Below are 20567 nucleotides of genomic sequence, written 5' to 3' on the forward strand. Positions count from 1 at the left end.
TCTGTGTCTGCTTGTATTCTCATTAGGCAGCTCCAGGAACCAATCCTGGGACCTTCCAGAGTGGGAGAGAGGCAATCATTCTCTTGCACCACCTCAGCTCCCTGATCTGCTGTGTCTCTCCTCTGTGTCTCTTTCTGTTGTGTCATCTTGCTGCACCAGCTCTCTGCATGGGCCAGCACTCCTGCACAGGGCAGCACTCCTGCAGGGCAGCACTCACGCACAGGGAAGCATTCCACACAGGCCAGCACTCCGTGTGGGCCAGCTCACCACACAGGCCAGCTTGCCTTCACCAGGAGGCCCTGGGTATCGAACCCTGGACCTCCTATATGGTTGATAGGAGCCCAATTGGTTGAGCCATATCTGCTTCCCAATATAAACTTTTATACCCTTTGATTTGGTGGCCTCCATACTGCCATGATGACTGGAATTTGCACAATAAACTAGGAAAAATTAGCTGAAGAAAATGATGCCATCTAACATACAGTAGAGAACTCACAAAACAATTACCTCAAATTAGGATTTTTGTATTCTAAAAGAACATCTCTCTCACTTTTGAAAGACAGTCTCACCAGATACAAATTTCTTGAATGGCAATTGTTTTCTTCCATCATGTTAAAATATTTTATCCTACTTGCTTTCTTGCCTCCATGGAGTCTGATAAGAAATTGGCAATTAAGCTTATTGGGGCTCCCTTATACAAAACATGTTGCTTTTCTCTTGCAGCTTTCAAAATTTTCTCCTCATCCCCGGCATTCAAAATTTGACTACTATGTTTCTGGGTGTGGTTCTCTTCAAGTTAATCCTGTTTGGGGTGCACTGGGGCTCATGAATATCTACATTCGTGTCTTTTTGTTAAATTTGGGAAGTTTTCTACTATTACTCCTTGGAATATTTCTTCTGTCCCTATTTCTTTTTCTTCTCCTTTTGAGATGTATATATAATGCATCTATTGATACATCTGATGGTGTCTCACAGGTCTCTTAGGTTCTCTTCACATTTTTTCATTGTTTTTCCTTCCTGTTCCTTATTTCAATTTTCTTGTTTTTACAGTCACTATTCTTTATTCTGCCAGCGCCAATCTGCTGTCAAAACCCTATAGGGATTTTATTTTAGTTATTGTGGTCTTCAACTACAGTTCTATTTGGTTCCTTTTTAAAATTTCTATCTCTTTATTGAGAATCTCATATTGGTTATTCATTGTTTTCCTGATATCCTTTAGTTCTTTCTCTGTGTTTTCCTTTATCTCCTTGAGCATATCAAAGAACTTTTTTTTTTTACGTCACTGTTCAGTATGGCAAAAGTCTGATCTTCATTGACAGTTTCTGAATTTTCAGTTTGTTCTTTTGGATGGGTCATGATTTCCTGTCTTCTTTGAGTGTAATCTTTAGTTGTATACTCTACATTTTAATATTTTTAACTGTTAACTGTGGGATTTAGTCCTTTTGTTGTCTCTTTCTTAAGTTTGTATCCAGCTAGCGATATGACAGAGATTTCCTTTAGTGTCAGGAGCTAACAAAAAAAAACAAACCAAAACAAAACAAAGGAACAAAACAAAACAAAGCAAAAACATCTTTCACAGCCTTTGCAAATCGGTTCTATGCTGGCTGGTGCTCTCCTTCATAATTTAGCCCCCCTATCAAAAAGATCAGCCCAAGGAAAAAGTGAAGGACAGGGTCTTCTCTGTCTTTTCTAAGTCTGTGTCTTGTCCTGGGTTTGCATTCACTCATGGCCTTAGGAATTCTATAAATTCTTCATTTATAGAAATCAGAATGAAGGGGTCTACTCCCTGGCAAATATTTAACTTCCCCTCCAGGGTACTCTTTTATTTGTCTTAAAGCCAGTAATCCTTTGCCTCAGGGTGCTTAATTGTTCATTGTTTCTTACCCTGCTTAACTGTTTCTTATACTACTTTAGCTGCCTACAAGCTGCTTCTGCCCAAAGGGCAAAATCTGGGAGGGCTAGCCAGAGACCAGTGCCCTGATTCAGTCTTTCAGGCTGCCACGTGACAGACTGGCACCAACACACAGGTACCCCAGTATACACAAAGGGGCAACTCTGCTCTCTCTGGAACGGGGCCAGGGATCAACAAAGGGTATACCACCCACACTGTGTTGGGGAAGGGGTGGAGGCAGGCCAGCAAGGATGCCATGAGCTTCTCCGATCATTTTTATTGATGCCTTTTTTTTATTCTGCCCTTGCCCAATTACTGCAACCCTTTAACTGTTTTTCAGAGTTTTGAGGAAGATGGCTATGCCAGATTTTGCTAGTTGTTCAAAGATTCTGTGGGGAAACAGCACCTTGGAGTGTCTTATGCCTCAATGGTGGTCAATCTTTAGAACCCAAATAGGTCACTTTTGACTTCTAAGTCTTGCTTTATGCCCTATACTACACAGGCTTCATTAACTAGATCCTGCAAATTAGCTAATTACACTATGCAGCAATATTGTACTTAATATATAATTACTTTATTAATTACAGGGTGAAAAATATAATGAAATAATTCCTTGTGGACTCATGCAAAGGTGAGATAGTAAGGTCAAAGCACCCTCTTTTACTTTTTAACATCATTCAATGCTTATATTTTTTAAAAAATCAGATAGTACCTCAGAATCCCAAGGTGATTCTATATCTTCCTCTTCTCCCAATCCTAAAGCTGACATCATATCTATAAAACATAGTCACAGATAGAATAATGAGAACATTCATTCTTGTGAATATGAAATACAAATGTAAGTCCATATACATTCATGAATATTTCAATAAAACAAAAGTTACAGCAAAAAAGAACTTCAGAGGATTATAGTAGTTTCAGGAAGAAGTTGGTAGTAATATGAATACTTACAACAAAAGACAGCAAAAGAAAATATTTAAAAGAAATGAATGTCATATTTAGATCAACATACTTTCAATTAGATTCTTTATAATCATATATAAGCAAAGGAAAATTTTCAAAGTTATTCACTAACTTACCACTCCTATTATTTTTGTGTATTCCAACATCATAAGTCAAATTGTCATTATTTGTTTGTTCTCTTGGAGCACTTTCAATAATACCAATACCATTTTCTTTTTTTTCAATTGCAGACTTTGTTGTTCCTTCCTATAATTTAGTAAGAAAAAAAAAGAAAACCAACTTCAGATAATATTATATTCACTTGCTCACTCACTCAGTAAGTCAGCAGCAAGGCAAAAGACATTCTTTGTGTCTATCAAATCATATCCTGAAAGTGGTTATAAATATAAACGAGATAGGATTTCTGTCCTATATTGTAGAAGAGGTAGAGATACAAAGTAGGAAATGAGGACAAAAAAGTTATTATTCATTAGTTCTACAAATGAAGTAGATAAATTACAGTTAGGGCACTAAGGAAGGCACAGTCAGTTCTATCTAGGGAGCTCCAGAAATGCTGTGAAGATAGGACTACATCTTGAAAGACAGACAAAGTGCAGAGGAGGGTATGAAGAGTAGTCTAGACAGGGTGGCAGGAGCCAAGGGAGGTGGTATGGAACATGGTAAAAGAGGGCACAAAAGTAATGTAATTAAAATGGAACACAAACACACAGCAAATGGACACAAAGAGCAGACAACAGGGGGCGGGGAAGAGGAGAGAAATAAATGAAAAAATAAATCTTTGAAAAAAAAAAAAGGAACACAGTGGTTGTGCACATGAACCCTGTAGGGCTGGGGAGGCACCAGCTGCCGTGCAGGGAGGGGGCCAAGGCCACAGCTTGAGGGAGGCCCCAGCCCCTCTGTGTCTATGTCTGGCAGAGCCAGTATGAGACCAAGATATAATCCTTCCCTGCTGCCCTGATAATCAAGAGTTTTGGCTGGACCTTTGAATGAACACTAAGATAGTGCAGAGCGAGATGAAAAGCATAGACTATGAAGCTGAAACAGATTAATAAGGAACTTAGTAATTTGGCCCACGACCCCCTCAGCACAATGTTCTACAGGTCCATTTGGGGATGATATGTTTCATTGGCAAGCCACAATTATGAGACCTAATGACAACCCACATCAAGGTGGTGTATTCTTTTCAACAATTCATTTTCTACAGACTACCCCTTCAAACCATGTAAGGTTACATTTACAAATTTGAATTTATCATCCAAATATTAACAGTAATGGCAGCATTTGTCTCGATATTCTAAGATTACAGTGGTCTCCTGCTTTAAGTATTTCTAAAGTTCTTTTATCCATTTGTTCACTGATACGTGATCCAAACCGAGATACCCCTTAGTGCCAGAGATTGCGCAGATTTATAAAACGGACAGAGATAAGTACAACAGAATATCTCAGGAATGGACTCAGTAGTATGCCATGTGATACTACCTTAAAGTCAGTATAACATGCATTATAGGTGGAATAAACTTTAAATTACTGTTCCTTTTTTTTTCTTTTCCAGCTGCTCCCCTATCAGACCTCATCTTTTTTATTTTATTTTTTTGTTTACCTTCCTCCATTCATTTACATGTTCATCTGAGAAGACTTAAGTTCCTCCAGCTTTGGACAATAACTGCTTTTAGAAACTGTAAGGTAGTTACAAGAGAACAGTTGCCCAAGATTCAGAATTTTTTTTTAAAATGGCACTTGTGTATTATGTGGCCAATGTCTTCACTCTAACTTGGTTATGAGACTAAAACCCTTCTTCCCTGCTCTAACATGCTGAAGAAGTCATATGAGAGGGAGCAAGATAGACGTTCAGTTGTCACATCAAAGGAATCAGCATTACTCTATAGTAGCATCCATTCTTTAAGTCTTCTACTGTTAGAGAGTTGAGGCTATATGATACTTTATGTTCACAACTGATGTGGCTGGTGAATTGGTACTGAATTTATAGCATCAACAGAACAGAAAATGCAATGTATTTTATCCATGTCAATGAAGGAATGACCTGTTCTTGTTCTATAGAGAATGGAAATTGGAAGTTAAACACCCTTTTATTCCAAAATAGAGTCTTGAACATTTTGTAATTTTCATTTAAATTGTTAGGAAGCTTGGAGCTATTAGTTAGTCTATCGTCCAATACACTGTTTAATATAGCACTGAAGAAATGGAAAAAATGGAAAAAGGAACTTAGTTAATGGGAATGGGATTCAGAGATAAAGCTGGAGAATCAGGGCCAGATCACAGAAGTGTGACACTAAAATGTACATGTCTCCCCTTAGGTAATGGAAACCCACTTCAAGTTTTTAAACAGAAGAGCTACCATTACAGTTACGTTTTAGGAAGGTCATGCTGTTAGCAATGTAAAGACCAAGAAAAAGGGGAAAAGACTAGAAAAAAGTATTTCAAAATTACAGGCAAGAGAGAGAATTAGGGTAATAAGACTAGGGAGAGAAATGAAAGAACACATGAAAAACTGGTTAAGTAGGTAGGAAATCGTGAACTTGGTGACTGAATGGCTGTGATAACTGGGAGGGCTGAAATCCAGGATTTTTTCCTTTTACATGTTTCAAAAGTGCTCTTCACTAAAATGGGGAAAATGGATGACAGAGTAGATTAGAAAGAGTCAGAAAGGGTCAGGGACAATGTCTTCAGTTTGGGACATAGCAAATTTGAGATACTCAGGGGATGTGAGAAGAAAGATTTGGATACACTTGGAGGAGGAAGAAATGACCTTATCCAGGAAAAGCATATGGTTAAAAAAAGACAAATATTTTAAAAATATACTAAGGGGAAGCAGATGTGGCTCAAGCAATTAGGCTCCTGTTCTACTTTATGGGAGGTCAAGGATTCAATTCCTGGGCCTCCTGGTGAAGGCAAGCTGGCATGCATGGGGAGCTGGCCCAAGCAGAGTGCTAGCCCATGCAGGAGTGCTGGCCCCCACAGGAATGCAAGCCCGTGCAACAAGCTGGTCCACGTAGAGAGCTAGTGCAGCAGGATGATGCAACAAAAGGAAATACAGAGGAGAGACAATAAGAGATGTAGCAAACCAGGGGGCTGAGGTGGCACAAGAGATTGAATACCTCTCTCCCACTCCGGAAGGTCCCAGGATCAGTTCCTGGTGCCACCTAAATAGAAGACAAGCAGATACAGAAGAATGCACAGCGAATGGACACAGAGAGCAGACAATGGGGGAAGGAGAGGGATAAATAAATAAATAGATAGATAGATAAATAAATAAATCTTTTAAAAAATAAAGTAAAATATACTAAGCTGTTGGTCCTATTAAATAACGCAGACATATACCAAACTCTGAAATCTTGAAAATGAAAACAAGAGCAAAGAAAAAAAAAACCATGGGATTCAATTTTTCAATCCTATATTTTAACATCTGGTTCAAAGATAAAAAAACACATTCTTTTATTAATATATGAAATATTCATTTTAACATTATGGTAATATGCATTTTTACATTAAATGAAAAGGTTTATTTCTAAAACACCAATTCAAGATACTACAAAAAGACTCACTGTTTTATTAATCTTAAAGTGAAAGGTTTAAATTACATAAGAGAAGTGCCTATGTGATTATAGAATTATGAGGCATTTTAAGTATTACTATGATATAAGTAAGATTAGTAAAACCCCATTTGAAAATTCACAAGGTTTTCTTATTTGCCTGAGAACAGCATACTAATACCTCTAATTTTCTATCATATACCACATAGGATGGTAGTTAAAGACTGAAGAAAGGATATGACATTCAAAAAATGGAAGATTTAAAAGTCTTCAAATATCTCCAGGAACTAAAGAAATCAAGTCAACAGTATTTTTTAGTTCTAGATAAGAATTTATGTGCAAGGTTTAACAACTATGAACACTGAAGTTAATAACCTTTCCTGAATAATATGAAAGGTACCCGCTGGTGGAGCTATTTTAAAAAGTAAAAAATAGGGAAGCGGACCCGGCCCAATGGATGGGGCATCCACCTACAACATGGGAGGTCCGCGGTTCAAACCCCAGGGCTCCTTGACCCGTGTGGAGCTGGCCCATGCGCAGTGCTAATGCGCGCAAGGAATGCTGTGCCACACAGGGGTGTCCCCCACATAGGGGAGCCCCACACATAAGGAGTGCACCCCGTAAGGAGAGCCGCCCAGCGCGAAAGAAAGTGCCACCTGCCCAAAAATGGTGCCACACACACGGAGAGCTGATACAGCAAGATGATGCAACATAAAGAAACACAGATTCCTGTGCTGCTGACAACAGAAGCGGACAAAGACGACGCAGCAAATAGACACAGAAAACAGACAACCGGGGTGGGGGGGAGGGAAGGGGAGAGAAATAAATTTAAAAAATAAAATAAAATCTTCAAAAAAAAAAAAGTAAAAAATAATCTGCCAGAGACATTTTACACACTCTGTTGCCAGGTTTTTCTTCCTCATTGTTCTATGGATAACAAGGAATTTAAACAAAAAACATAAATTGTGATTTTGCTCAACTGATATGCACATTATGTGTCCATCACATGCAGATAATATTGTATGATTTAAATCAGAATCCCTCCAGAAAAAAAGTCTGTTTTTTTCTTTAAGCGTGTTATAGCTTAAAATTTATTTTCTCATTTAATGGATGCAAACTTAGAACCTCATTTGTACAATCAGAAATTTCAATCATATTTTTGAATTAGTGAAAAGGCTAAATAAAATGTTTATTTACTTATTTCTCTCCTTATTCTCAAGAAGATCTAAAACAGCTACCAAATATGTACCAACAATAAGACAGGTATCACAATAAACAAATGGACCAAAAATTCTTAATTTATAATAAATGTGATAAAACTTAAAAGAGATTTCCCTTTGTATTACACAGGATTTGCTAAATTAAATCTAAGAAATTACTAAATGTAAAAGAACTGAGAATTAAATTTTCGTTCAGTCCTTCATAAAAATCAGCTATAAGTCATTCAGGAGAGCCTATTTTCTTTCATTACCTGGCTTTCTTTTCTTAGTTTGCATTTAGAAAATTTCTATCATATTCTATAATAGAATTCCAGCCCTCATTTAACCCCAATATTTATTTTTGTGTTTTTATAATAATCTCTCTTACCTTGTCTCTCCTATTCAACCTTTATATTACATCTTACCCTTCATGAATGAATTCTTCCCCTTTATCCTTCTTTTCGTTTCCAGATTTGTCTAGCTATTCTTTTTGGTTGCTTTAATTATTTCTTTCTCTAGTGTTATACCAAAAAATTGTATGGTTCCAGCAACTTTTTATAAATCTCAATCCCATACATCCATCTTTGCTAGCTATTACACTTGTTTTCTTTTATGATCTAGAGGAGTTCCATTTCTTTCTGCAATCCTTGTTATCTTTAAGCTGATGCACAATTACGAGGATGCAGAAGGGGCAGAGTATGTGAAAAGCACAGGAAAAAGTTTTTTAAAAAACACAAAGAGGTCATAAATGAACCCATCTTTACTTTTTTCCTTCTTTTCTCTATCCTCTAGTGATATTTATAATATATTGAACAGGATATGTCCAGACAAAGGACAGGGTGGAGTTATAAGATACAAGGATAATTAACATCTTTCATATTCTTGTATTTAAGAACTCTAGAGTTGGGGGAGTGAATGTGGCTCAGCAGTTGGGTGCCCACCTCCCATATGGGAAGTCCCAGGTTCAGTTCCCAGTGCCTCCTAAAAAAGATAAGCAGACACAATGAGCTGATGAAATGAGGTGACAAAATGAGCTGCTGGAACAAGCTGATGAACAAGCAGACACAATGAGCAGACACAACAAGTAGGGAGTGGATTTAGCTCAGGCATTTGGGCACCTGCCTCCCAAATGGGAGTTCCCAGGTTCGGTTCCCAGTGCTTCCTAAAAGAAGACAAGCAGACAATAAGTGGACACAATAAAAAGACACAATGAGAAGAGACAACAAATAGACAACAAGCAAACACAGCAAGCAGACAATGAGCAGACAGATGAGGGAGTCATCTCAGGGGAGAGAAGGAGGAAACTCTAAAGGTGATGTATGCCTTGGAGGAGGACAAAAGAGAAAGATCAGAAGACAGTGTAACAAGGAAATTACAGAGAAATAACAGAGACTGTCTCTGAGTTGCTACTTTAATATATTTAACAAAGGGATTAGCAAAATGTTACAGTACAAGCAAGCAAAAATTCACTTCAGTCCTTCCTTCCAATTCATGGGGTTCTGACTACATGTCTGGCTGGGACCTGAAGCAAGATAAGCTTTGGAGCACCCTGTTTAGAACAAGCCTGATATAAGAAACAACTGACATCCTCTGGTACCTGGATTATTGCTGAGAGGCTTTTGAGATTAGGCAGTAACTCAGCTCACTTGGCACAGAATCTCACAAGTTTCCATTGGAAAAAAAAAACAAAACAAAAAAACCTGTACCTTTGTAACACCAGGGATTGCTGAAGACTTGAGGAAAGGTTTTATATGAGGGTCAGGTGATGGAGACGCAGCATGAGAGAAGCCCTGGCCTTTGACTGGCAATTTCGGGAGGGTTTCAACCACATCTTCATTTTCACTCTCAGAACTACTGTCCTCTAACAAGGTTCTATTTTCTGGTCTCACAATGCTGTCTTTTTCTTCTACTGCAGTAAAAACAAAGTAAATAGTATATAAAAATATCTGTAATTTCAAATCAGTGAATAAAACAAGATTGGGCAGACTTTAAATAGCTTACTATTTTTCCTGGCTTGCTGAGAAGCAGTCATTAGCTTTGTTAAGCTAGGTTTTGGGAGATTCTAGAAAGGAAAAAAAACAGTTTAAAGACAAGTAATAAATTTGATAAAATATATGAAATTATAATATTAACAATTACTATATGATCTAATACAAAGAGCTTAGCTTTGGAGTCATTCAGATGTGGATTCAAATCTCAGTTCTGCCATTTACTAACTCACCTCCATCTTCTCCTGGATGAGGATTATAAGAAATTATATAGGTTATCCTGAAAATGTTACCCCCGTTACCCATAATTGATTATGATACAAAACCTATCATATCCATTAGATTGTTTCCTTAACCAAAATAATCTACAACAAAAATTTATCCCTGAATATCTTGTGTGGGAGAAAATGTGAGAGTTTAGTTCTCAGTAGTATCTTACTTAGATAGGTTAGAATTGCAAACAGGGTAAGTTGCTTTCGTTTGTCAAAAAGGTAAAGATAGGGGAACAGATATAGTTCAGTGATTGAGCTTCTCAAGTATGAGATCCTGGGTTCAATTTCTGGTATCTCCTTAAAAAAATAGCTAAAGATAAATGATTGTTTAAATAAAGAGAGGGGAAAAAGGAAAAAATCCTTGTGGAGCAATGACTGATGAATGAGATCATGTGCGCGTGTGCACACACACACAGGTATTAGGTAGAAAGCTATAGGGAAGTGGATTTGGCTCACCTGAAAGAGCATCCGCCTAACACATGGGAGGTCCAGGGTTCAAACCCAGGGCCTCCCGACCTGTATGATGAGCTGGCCCACGCGCAGTGCTGATGTACACAAGGAGTGCCCAGGCACGCAGGGGTGTCCCCATGTAGGGTATCCCCACGGGCAAGGAGTGCACCCTGCAAGGAGAACTGCCCCATGCGAAAAAAGCGCAACCTACCCAGGAGTGACAGTGCACACAGGGAGAGGTGATGCAGCAAGGATGATGCAACAAAAAAAGACACAGATTCCCGGTGCCGGTGACAAGAAGGCAAGCGGACACAGAAGAACACACAGAGAATGGACACAGAAAGCAGACAAAGGGGTGGGGGTGGAGAGGGAGGAGAGAGAAATAAATAAAAAATAAATCTAAAAAAAACAGGTAGAAAGCTATAAATAAATATGCTAAAATGGACACAGAGAAATGGACTGAGAGAAGAGAGACTGAAGAAATGTTTATTAGTGTGAATGAAAAATTCATCTTGGGGTAAATAAAAAAAGAAAAGGAAAAAAAAAAACAGGAGTAGGGCATAAGACAGAACCAGTGGGAAGTGGACTTGGCCCAATGGATAGGGCATCCACCTACCACATGGGAGGTCCAAGGTTCAAACCCCGGGCCTCCTTGACCCGTGTGGAGCTGGCCCACATGCAGAGCTGATGCGTACAAGGAGTGCTGTGCCACACAGGGGTGTCCCCCGTGTAGGGGAGCCCCACGTGCAAGGAGTGCGCCCCGTAAGGAAAGCCGCCCGGAGTGAAAGAAAGTGCAGCCTGCCTAAGAATGGCACCGCACACATGGAGAGCTGACACAACAAAAAGAAACACAGATTCCCAGTGCCGCTGATAAGGATAGAAGCAGTCACAGAAGACACACAGCAAATGGACACAGAGAGCAGACAACTGGGGGTGGTGGTGAAAGAAATAAATAAAAAATAAATCTTTAAAAAAAAAAAAGAACCACTCAATCAAATACAAGCTTAGCCAAGAAAAAAGACAAAAAATATAATTACACTAAGGTATGTGGAAAAGGTATGTGGATGTGTGTGTATCTCATAGAAAATTACAGACTTTTGTTCCTACTATGTCCCTATTAATACTGATCTGTATTACTCTGCAATTGTTTGTTTATAAAAACTACTGTAATAAGGAGTTTTAATTTTACCACTACAAAATAAGTCATTTAATTAGTTGAACATGGTCTTCTACCACTACATGAAAGCTCTAAATTATTACTAGAGAGAGAGAAAAATGGAAAAATTGAAGACAAAATGTTTCTAACCTGTCAACTCACATTGACAATTAGCATTTCTAAGAAATAATGTATGGCTTGAAAAGATAGCTTTAATAGAACAGAAGTTGCAGCTAAAAAAAAGTTGAGAAATTTTCATCTAAAACCCTAATCTAAGCTCATAATTGGAGGATACCACAAAATATACTATAATCTTCTTTCTTATTTATAACATATTCCCTCAGTATAACTCAAATGAACTTACACGCACAAAATAATAAAAGGGAATATTAAATTTAAGCCTGTTTTAGAAATTCAAATAGATATATAATTCATGTATTATTTGCAATGCTTTGTAAAATAGAGAAATCGGTATCTTCGTTTATTCAGATTCAAAAAATATTAAAATGGTTCTTATAAGCAAGACTTTATTTTACGTGCTCCAGGATATATGCAAATATGTTTTCTTTTTTCTTTTTCTTTTTTTAAAGATTTATTTATTTATTTAGCATATATATTTTCTATCTTTAGCTTATAAGGATGCAGAGGCCTTAAAATGAATATTTAAATAACTATAGTACAAAAACTGAAATTTGGATTTTTAGAAAGTTATTCAAGGGACTTGCCTATTTTTTAAAATACAAAAAAATTCTGTCATTAGGAGTTTTAACATATGGTCATCTAAAATATCTACTTCTAGAGCTGGTTATTATTTTAGGCAAGACATATTCTTCAATTAGATGAAGAATTTTAAATACAAAATTCAAGAAATGATTTAGAAAACCAGTGGAATTTCTGTAATAGAGATTTTGGGAAACAGAATTTACATTTCTAAATTCCCACTATTTCTAATATTGTTCTAATCTAAATAAAGAACCAAGGATGGAAATGGAGAAAAAGCTCTCTCCTAAAAAATGTGATACCAAAATAAAAAGGGCCCGTGGGGAAAAAAAAACAAAAACTATATGGTATGTGCTGTATAGTTTAGGAACTGCAAGGCACTGGGGAGATTCCATGATTATTAAAATAAGTGGTTGGATCCATTAAAGATTTCAATTAATCATGAGTATTATATAAGTCATATTAGTATGCTTTAAAAGTAACAGTAAGTTTTTCTATCCTTGACCATACTTCATATTTCCTCCATTGTAGGAAAACTTTTCTCAATATAATTTTCTTGTTACTGTGTGTTTTCCTGTCCTTTTTTTTTTCTGGCTTTCACTACCCCATCTTCAGTTTCTACCAAAGTGAAAAAACAAAAAATAAAAATAAAAAATTTCCAATAGTCACATATCTGTAAAATGGTTTTCTCTGACCAACTCCCCATTACAAACATAAAACAATGATAGGCAGACCACTGCCAAATTACAGGAGTAAATACATCATCAAACTAAATTCAGAGTAGGAAAATTAATTTCATTTGTGAGCACTTCACCTTGTTATCAAAATCTAAGTCTTCATCATCTGAGGTAGGCCATGAATCATCAATGCCAGGTTTGTTAGAAAGCCTTTAAAGAGAAAAAATATACAACAAAAACAAGTGAGTTAAACTCTTGTTAGTTAATTCTGATTCTAACTCTCCCAAACTATGAAATATTCAAATGAAGACTCACACTTAGACCCCATAACAACAAGTGACAGCCAAAATAATGGCAAAGTCTGGGAATAATTTGTTATCACCAAAAGTCCTGGGTGCTGAATTGAAAATCATAATTGATGGCTGATTTAACTTTTGTTGCCTGAAATGGAACAAACCTGATGACCTAAAACAAGTAGAAAGATACAATAACCCTTCTCCATGGTCTATCCCTGGTTTAAAGACTAATGGCATAAATGGTAGTCTTAGTGCTTTAGCACCTTATCAACAAGGTGAAAGTACTGCTCCCCTTCCTTCCCTTTACTCTGAAAAAGTATAGGGATGTCCTAAATGTCTGAAAACAAAATGTGGAGAGCAGGTGTAGCTCAGTTGGTTGAGTGTCTGCTTCCCATGCACAAGGTCCCACGTTCAATCGCCAGTACCTCAAAAAATCAAAAAATAAAAATAAAAAACTATAGAAGCGAAACAAAAACAGAACATATCGAGTATCCCAGAGAAGGAACAGAGGATGAAACTACTGCACAAACAGAGCAATCTTAAGCTCTTAGAAATTGTACCACATACCCAGAGCAAGAATCAGATGAAGAAAAACTGAATAAATCTGGTCAGTTAAGCATAGGCAATTCAAAGCGTGTAGAATAAGTTGAACCAAGTGTCAAAGAAGCGCCTTAACACAAAGCCAATTAATAAAAACCTAGGCAAGAGAAAGAAACTAACCATCAGAGTAAATTCATCAAGATAATCAGATGCCTAGACATCAGCAAAAAATTACAGGCCATATTAAGAAACAGGAAGACATGGGCCAGTCAAAGGAATAAATTAAAAATTTGGAGGAGACAGAATTTGGAACAAAAAATAAAAGCTGCTCAAACAAATCTCCTAAATCAATTCAAGGAGATGAAGGCAAATATGGCTAAAGAGACAAAGGATATTAAGAAGACACTGGGTAAGCATAAAGAAGAATTTGTAAGTATGAAAAGAAACATAACAGAACTTATAAGAATGAAAAGCACAAGAGCAGAGATTAAAAATAGACAGGGAGCAGATGTAGCACAAGTGGTTGAGTGCCTGCTTCCCATGTATGAGGTTCTGGGTTCAACTGCCAGTACCTCCTAAAAACAAAAACAAAGAAACCATCTCTATTGGGGAGCGGATACAGCTCAGTGGTTGAGCACCTGCTTCCTATGTACAAGGTACTGGGTTCAATCCCCAGTACCTCCTGAAAAAAAAACAAAAAACACTAAAGGCATGCAAGAGAAGATCTGAACAGGCAGAAGAGAAAATAAGTTAACTAGAAGACAGGACGTTTGGAATCTTACAGAAAAACAGAGAAAGAACATAAAAAACTGAGCAGGGTCTCCTGGAGTTGAATGGCAGCACACAAACATACATCTCATACGTGTCCCAGAAGAAGGGATAAGGGGCAAAAAGAATATCTGAGGAAATAATAGCCAAATATTTCCCAACTCTAATAAAAGACATAAATATACATGTCCTAAAAGCACAATGTACTCCAAACAGAATAAATCCTAATAAACGTACTCCAAGAAAAATACTAATTAGAATGTCAAATGCCAAAGATATGTCATATAAAAACCAACGGATAAAACAGTTGAAGTAAATACTGCCTTTATAATAATAACATTGAATGTTAATGTATTAAACTCCCCAATCAATAGACACAGATTGGCAGAATGGATTATAAAAGTATAATTCATCTATATGCTGTCTATAAGCAACTCACTTTAGACCCAAAAACATAAAGAGGTTGAAAGTGAAGGACTGGAAAATGATATTCAATGCAAAGAGTAACAAAAAATTTCTTGGATAGCTATAATAATTGTGATGGTTAGGCTATTGTGTCAACTCGGCCAGGTAATTGTGCCCAGTTGTTTGGTCAAGCAAGTACTGAGCTAAATGTAATACAAGGGCACTTATGGACTTCAGTCACCATTGACTTTACTGCAGTGGTAAATCATATATAACTGATTACAATTACATCAATCAGAGAGATTGCCATCAGCAATGAGTGATGCTTTATCCAATCAGTTGAGTACCATAAAAAGGGAAGTGATTCTATCATTGAGAGAGAATTTCCCAACTCGTCTTTGAACAGCCAACATCTCCCAGAACTCATCAAGAACCTTCACTATACTTTCATTGCAGTCCCTGGCTGCAGCCTGCCTATGGAACCTGGACTTGTGCATTCCCACAGTCACATGAGAGACTGATAAATCTCTTAGTATCAGGAGACATCTCTTGTTGATTCTGTTTCCCTAGACAACCCTGACTAATACACTAATACTGGACAAAACAGGCTTTAAATTAAAAACTGTTATAAGAGACAAAGAAGGACACTATATATTACTAAAAGGGGTAATTCACCAGGAAGTAATAACAATCACAAATATGTAGGCTAAGTGAAAGAAACCGGACACAAAGTACTACATATTACATGATACCATTTACATAAAATGTAAATATAAATCTATAGAGACAGAATTAGATTAATGGTTATATAAGGCTGAGGAAGGATAGAGGGATTGAGAGTTGACTGCTAAGGGGTATGGGGCTTTTATTTTTGGAGTAATGAAAATGTTCTAAAATTGTGTTCATGAATGCACAGGTCTATAACTATACTGAAAGCCACTGAGTGTACACTTTGGATGGACTGCATGATGTCAATATATCTCAATAATACTGCTTAAAAGAAAAAAATAACAAAATTTAATACTTTTCCCTCTATCAGTCTTACCTTATTCAGGCCCATGTAAACTAGCTTGTCCATAAAAACCCTCACAGGCACTCAGATACTCTAGGAGAGAGACTGTTAATAAAACCAGGATCCTGGCAGTTGTACCTCTACCTCCCTAAGTACTAAGTATCTTCCCTCCTATGAACTGTGTCATTCCTGATCCCTCCTTCTGCAAAGCTCACTGCCAGTTCCAATACTTAAATCTTCAGGTTATGAAGACAGATTCCTGGAAAAGGATGGGCTCACATGATGAAGAGTAGGAATTCTCTATTTCCTTGCTGCTGGGAAACAAACTAAATGGAGTCTGAGTAATTGGCCCCCAACACAGGCATGTTACCAACTACTTAAGTGAAGCTCATTGACTGACCTAACAATTCGTCCTTCCCCTTACATGTACTTGGGAGGATAGCAGCAAATGGAGCAAAGGGTGAGGGTTAGGAGACACCTACACTGGGCCACAGACTTGGGTAGTCCAGCAACCTCCAGCACCCTAGGACACTAGAGGGTCTGAGCCACCCTCCGCAAGTTGGGGTGGAGACAGATGATACCAAATTCCTATCTGCTGTAAAGAGACTCTTCACAGTGGCTCAAGTTATTTTAACATCTTTCAAAAGAAATCTTGAAGTTTGTTACTAAAAACTAAACTAAAAAAAATTAAAACTAAATAAGTAGCAACCTGTTCGGGGCTCCCTTGAACCACCTATGCCTTTCTTTTTTTTTCTTTTTTTTTTAATTTTGCAGCTTGTGTTTTGTTGTTGTTGTTTAAGATTTTTTTTCCTCTCCCCTTCCCCCGCCCGTTGTCTGCTCTCTGTGTCCACTTGCTGCGCGTTCTTCTGTGACCACTTCTATCCTTATCAGTGGCACCAGGAACCTGTGTTTTCTTTTTGTAGCGTCATCTTGTTGTGTCAGCTCTCCGTGTATGTGGCGCCACTCTTGGGCAGGCGGCACTTTCTTTTGCGCTGGGCAGCTCTCCTTACGGGGTGCACTCCTTGTGCATGGGGCTCCCCTACACAGGGAACACCCCTGCATGGCACAGCACTCCTTGCGCGCATCAGCACTGCACATGGGCCAGCTCCACACGGGTCAAGGAGCCCCGGGGTTTGAACCACGGACCTCCCATGTGGTAGACGGACGCCCTAACCACTGGGCCAAGTCCACTTCCCTATGCCTTTCTTGATAACTTCCAACATCCTGTGTCCTTCATTCCATAATTTATCTTTATCAAGCATATCAAAAACCCCAATGTTCTGATATCTCTTTTCTAAAACCCTTATTCCTATCCATCCCAGTGCTGTTCCTCTTCAAACTTGCCTCCCCTGCTAACTCCATGCTTATTCTCTTCCATTGTGGTCACTAGACCCACCCCCCAACTTTCTAGTATTAACATATTCACCTACAGGATGATAAAAAGGGAGAATGTTGGGCTTAAACTTAAACCTAGAGTTCCAATCTAATTTCTGCCACTTACTATATATAAGATCTAGATAAGTTGCTTTAATCCATGTGAGTTTCAGATTCTCCATCTGAACAACCATTTGGCAAGAACTATGAATAGAGGTTCAAGTACTAGAAGGTGTTGTCATTGATTAATCTCTAAGATTCCTTAATACCCTGAAATTCCTGGGGAGCGGATGTGGCTCAAGCAGTTGGGTGCCACTTCCCACACGGGAGGTCCCAGGTTCAGTTCCGGGTGCCTCGTAAAGAAAACAAGCAAGACAGCAAGCTGACACAATGGAGCTGCATGGCAACCTGACACAACAAGATGATGCAACACAGAGACACAACAAGAGACACAATAAGCAGGGAATGGATGTGGCTCAAGCAATTGGGTGCCTCCCTCACACAAGAGAGGCCCAGGTTCAGTTCCTGGTGCCTCCTTAAAAAAAAAGAAAAGAAAAGAAGACAAGCAGACACAGAGAACACACAAACATAGCAAGTGCAAACACTGGGGGTGGGGGTGGGGATAAATAAATAAATCTTTTTTTAAAATACCTGAAATTCTATGTGCTTATGATTCTGTCCATAGAAAAACAAGGACTACTTAGTTGGCAGAAGTGGAAAAAATAATAGAACAAAAGAAACACCAAGAAAAGCAGAGAAGAAAGTAAAAATCAAGAAAAGATTAATTTGGAAGTCATTAAAGAAAAAAGACACCGAGATGAAGAATAATCTTCACAGAACTGGGCAAGAGTACTACTCTGAAACCAGAGTGGGAAGTCAGTAAGACCCTAAGTAGAGAAACTAATTCAAAATAGTCTCTAAATGAGTGATTTTATTAATATAACATGGTCTATGTGTAGTTATTCTTCATCATATAGGAATTAATCTCTAAGGGAGCAAATATCAGTATACCTAAGAAGACTTGCCTGAAGAGGTCTTCCTTATATAACACCCCTGGCCCTGTGGCCATAGCTAACTAAGATTGGCTCTAAAGCCCTTAATGATAAAAACAAGGTGCTGGTTACTACTCCAAATGTCAAATATACTAGGACAAACTCTTGGGCTAACCAGGCTTCTTGAGAAATCTCTTAATCAGAGTTAAGGCATAACTATATACGGTTTTCTGAGCTGATCTTATCTGGACGCTGCATCATGATCCACGTGCTGCACAGGTACCACTCAATCTATGCTGAAAGAACAGAGAATGGACTGGGAGCCAGGCAGGCTGACAGTCAAGTCGTGATTCAGCTACTTGTTAACTATCAAGTCTTAGGTCAATTCCTTAATCTCTCTGTACTACAGTCGTCCAATTAGCAAAAATGAGACAACAATAGCATAGCTACCTCAGCATGGCTATTGTGATGACTATCGAAGAAAACAAATGTTAAATACATAGTATGCTGTCTGTCCCACAGTAGAACATTAAACAAATGTTAGTTCTTTTCCCTGCATCCCATTAGTCAATGATAATTTTAAAATCTGTAAAATCCTACCTGCTTAAAGAGTCTTCTTCAGAAATCTCTTCCACTTCTAAAGGAAAAACATATTTTAAATCAACAATTGAAAAATACTGAATAATAAAACATATGAGACTTTGATTGTTACAAAGTATTCTTTTGGGACCACACCTGGACACTATACTAGAGTGACTATTAATTATACTATTGGTAAGCAACTGGTGCATTAAAAACTATTGCACTCCTTCCTTTGTATTTATCAAACGCAAGGAAAAGAAAGTGTGAATTATCAAAGTCTGATACTTGCAAGTAAATTGTTTACAATTTCCATAATCTTAACCTAACCCTTTCAGACTGACAGAAAATCTATCATTAGCAATATCATTATAACAAGCTGACAGCATTAAATTTAAATAGCATGATTTTTCTGAATTTCTGCCACTAGAGGCAGTTAGAAGAGAGTAAGAATATTTTGTTGTGACACAACACAGCTCTGAATCTCTTCAGTTGAGGCTTTTCGGTTTAGGATAAACAACCATATCATAAGGGAGTGAGCAATGGACTTTGCAGCATAGCAAGGCATGGGCAACAGACCAGAGACATGGTCCTTGCAAGCCTTTCCAGCTGCCAGGGGGAGGAGCTCGGGAGAGATCAGTGTACTTACTCTCTCTAAGCTTCTCCGGGGAAAGATACTGGTAAGCTCAGTTAGTTTTAGCCATTTTCTCTACTCTATGTGTGGTACAAAGAAGGTTCAAATTCAGCTGGTATTTTACCCCCCAGGGAAAGAGCTACTGGAGAGATCCTTACTTAAAAGCTCTCAAGATCTATCCTGAACCATATCTCATTATCACTGATGGAAGCTTAAGAAGAGGTTGTAGCAAACTGCCAGGGAGTATCACCAGATAGTATTATCCTTATAAACTCACTCAAGCCACCAGAATGTGCCATCAGTTGTCCCTCTCCCTATTAGGAGAAATCATTCTTTTTCACTGCATGTCAAGCAAAACATTGGGACTTTCTAATAACAAGTCTTATGACCATGAATGTGTAAAAGACAGAATATTTTCAGGCTCATTCCTCACCGGAAGATCAGTGAGGAGCATATTAATGCAATACCCTAGGGAGTAGATATACTAGAGTGGTTGAGCACCTGCTTCCCATGTACAAGGTCCCAGGTTCGATCCTGGTACCTACTAAAAACAAAACAAACAAACAAACAAAAAACCAAATTCTCACTGGGGAATGGATGTAGCTCAGTGTTTGTGCACCTGCTTCCCATGTACAAGGTCCTGGGCTCAATGCCCAGTCCTCCTAAAATTTTTTTAAAACTCCACAGCATTCACACCCTGACCTCATTTCCAGTTACCAGAAAAGAACAAAAGATTCTATGATGATTCCAGTTAAAGTATAGCTCCTTGAGATGGTCTTCTTCCAGTGCTAAAGTGTCTATCTGGACCCACCTCATAGAGCAGAATGGTCCAAAGAGTTAGCGGTATGTAGTACTGCATCATGTCATTTTTCTCAACCCTCCCCATTATGTGGCAATTGTCTACAGAAATCATGCTTTTTCAGCTTATAAGGCTTATGTCATCAGATCCCATGCTAATGGATTAAAGAAAAAGTAAGAAAAACAAAGGAAAGGACAAAGAACATCTTAAATGACTACATTCAATTATCTCAGAACGTTAATTTCTAAATGTTCAAAACAATAGCCATAGAACTTCCTATTACCAGACAATATAATCATAT

The 20567-nt window shown here is 37.9% G+C and overlaps 1 protein-coding gene across 5 annotated transcripts in view; it reads right to left on the reverse strand.

Moving 5' to 3' along the window:
* Positions 1–20567, reverse strand: part of ANKRD26 (ankyrin repeat domain containing 26) — a 125382-nt gene that overhangs the window by 84467 nt on the left and 20348 nt on the right. For all 5 annotated transcript variants that reach the window (XM_058297776.2, XM_004470751.4, XM_071215475.1 and 2 more), the window contains 6 exons: positions 18855–18891; positions 13005–13077; positions 9606–9666; positions 9311–9513; positions 2971–3100; positions 2604–2665 (listed from right to left, as the gene is read on the reverse strand). In XM_058297776.2, the coding sequence (XP_058153759.1) occupies positions 2604–2665; positions 2971–3100; positions 9311–9513; positions 9606–9666; positions 13005–13077; positions 18855–18891 (566 nt within the window). The remainder of the gene's footprint in view (positions 1–2603; positions 2666–2970; positions 3101–9310; positions 9514–9605; positions 9667–13004; positions 13078–18854; positions 18892–20567) is intronic.

Source organism: Dasypus novemcinctus, chromosome 5 (assembly GCF_030445035.2).
Source record: "Dasypus novemcinctus isolate mDasNov1 chromosome 5, mDasNov1.1.hap2, whole genome shotgun sequence".
NCBI classification, from domain to species: domain Eukaryota; kingdom Metazoa; phylum Chordata; class Mammalia; order Cingulata; family Dasypodidae; genus Dasypus; species Dasypus novemcinctus.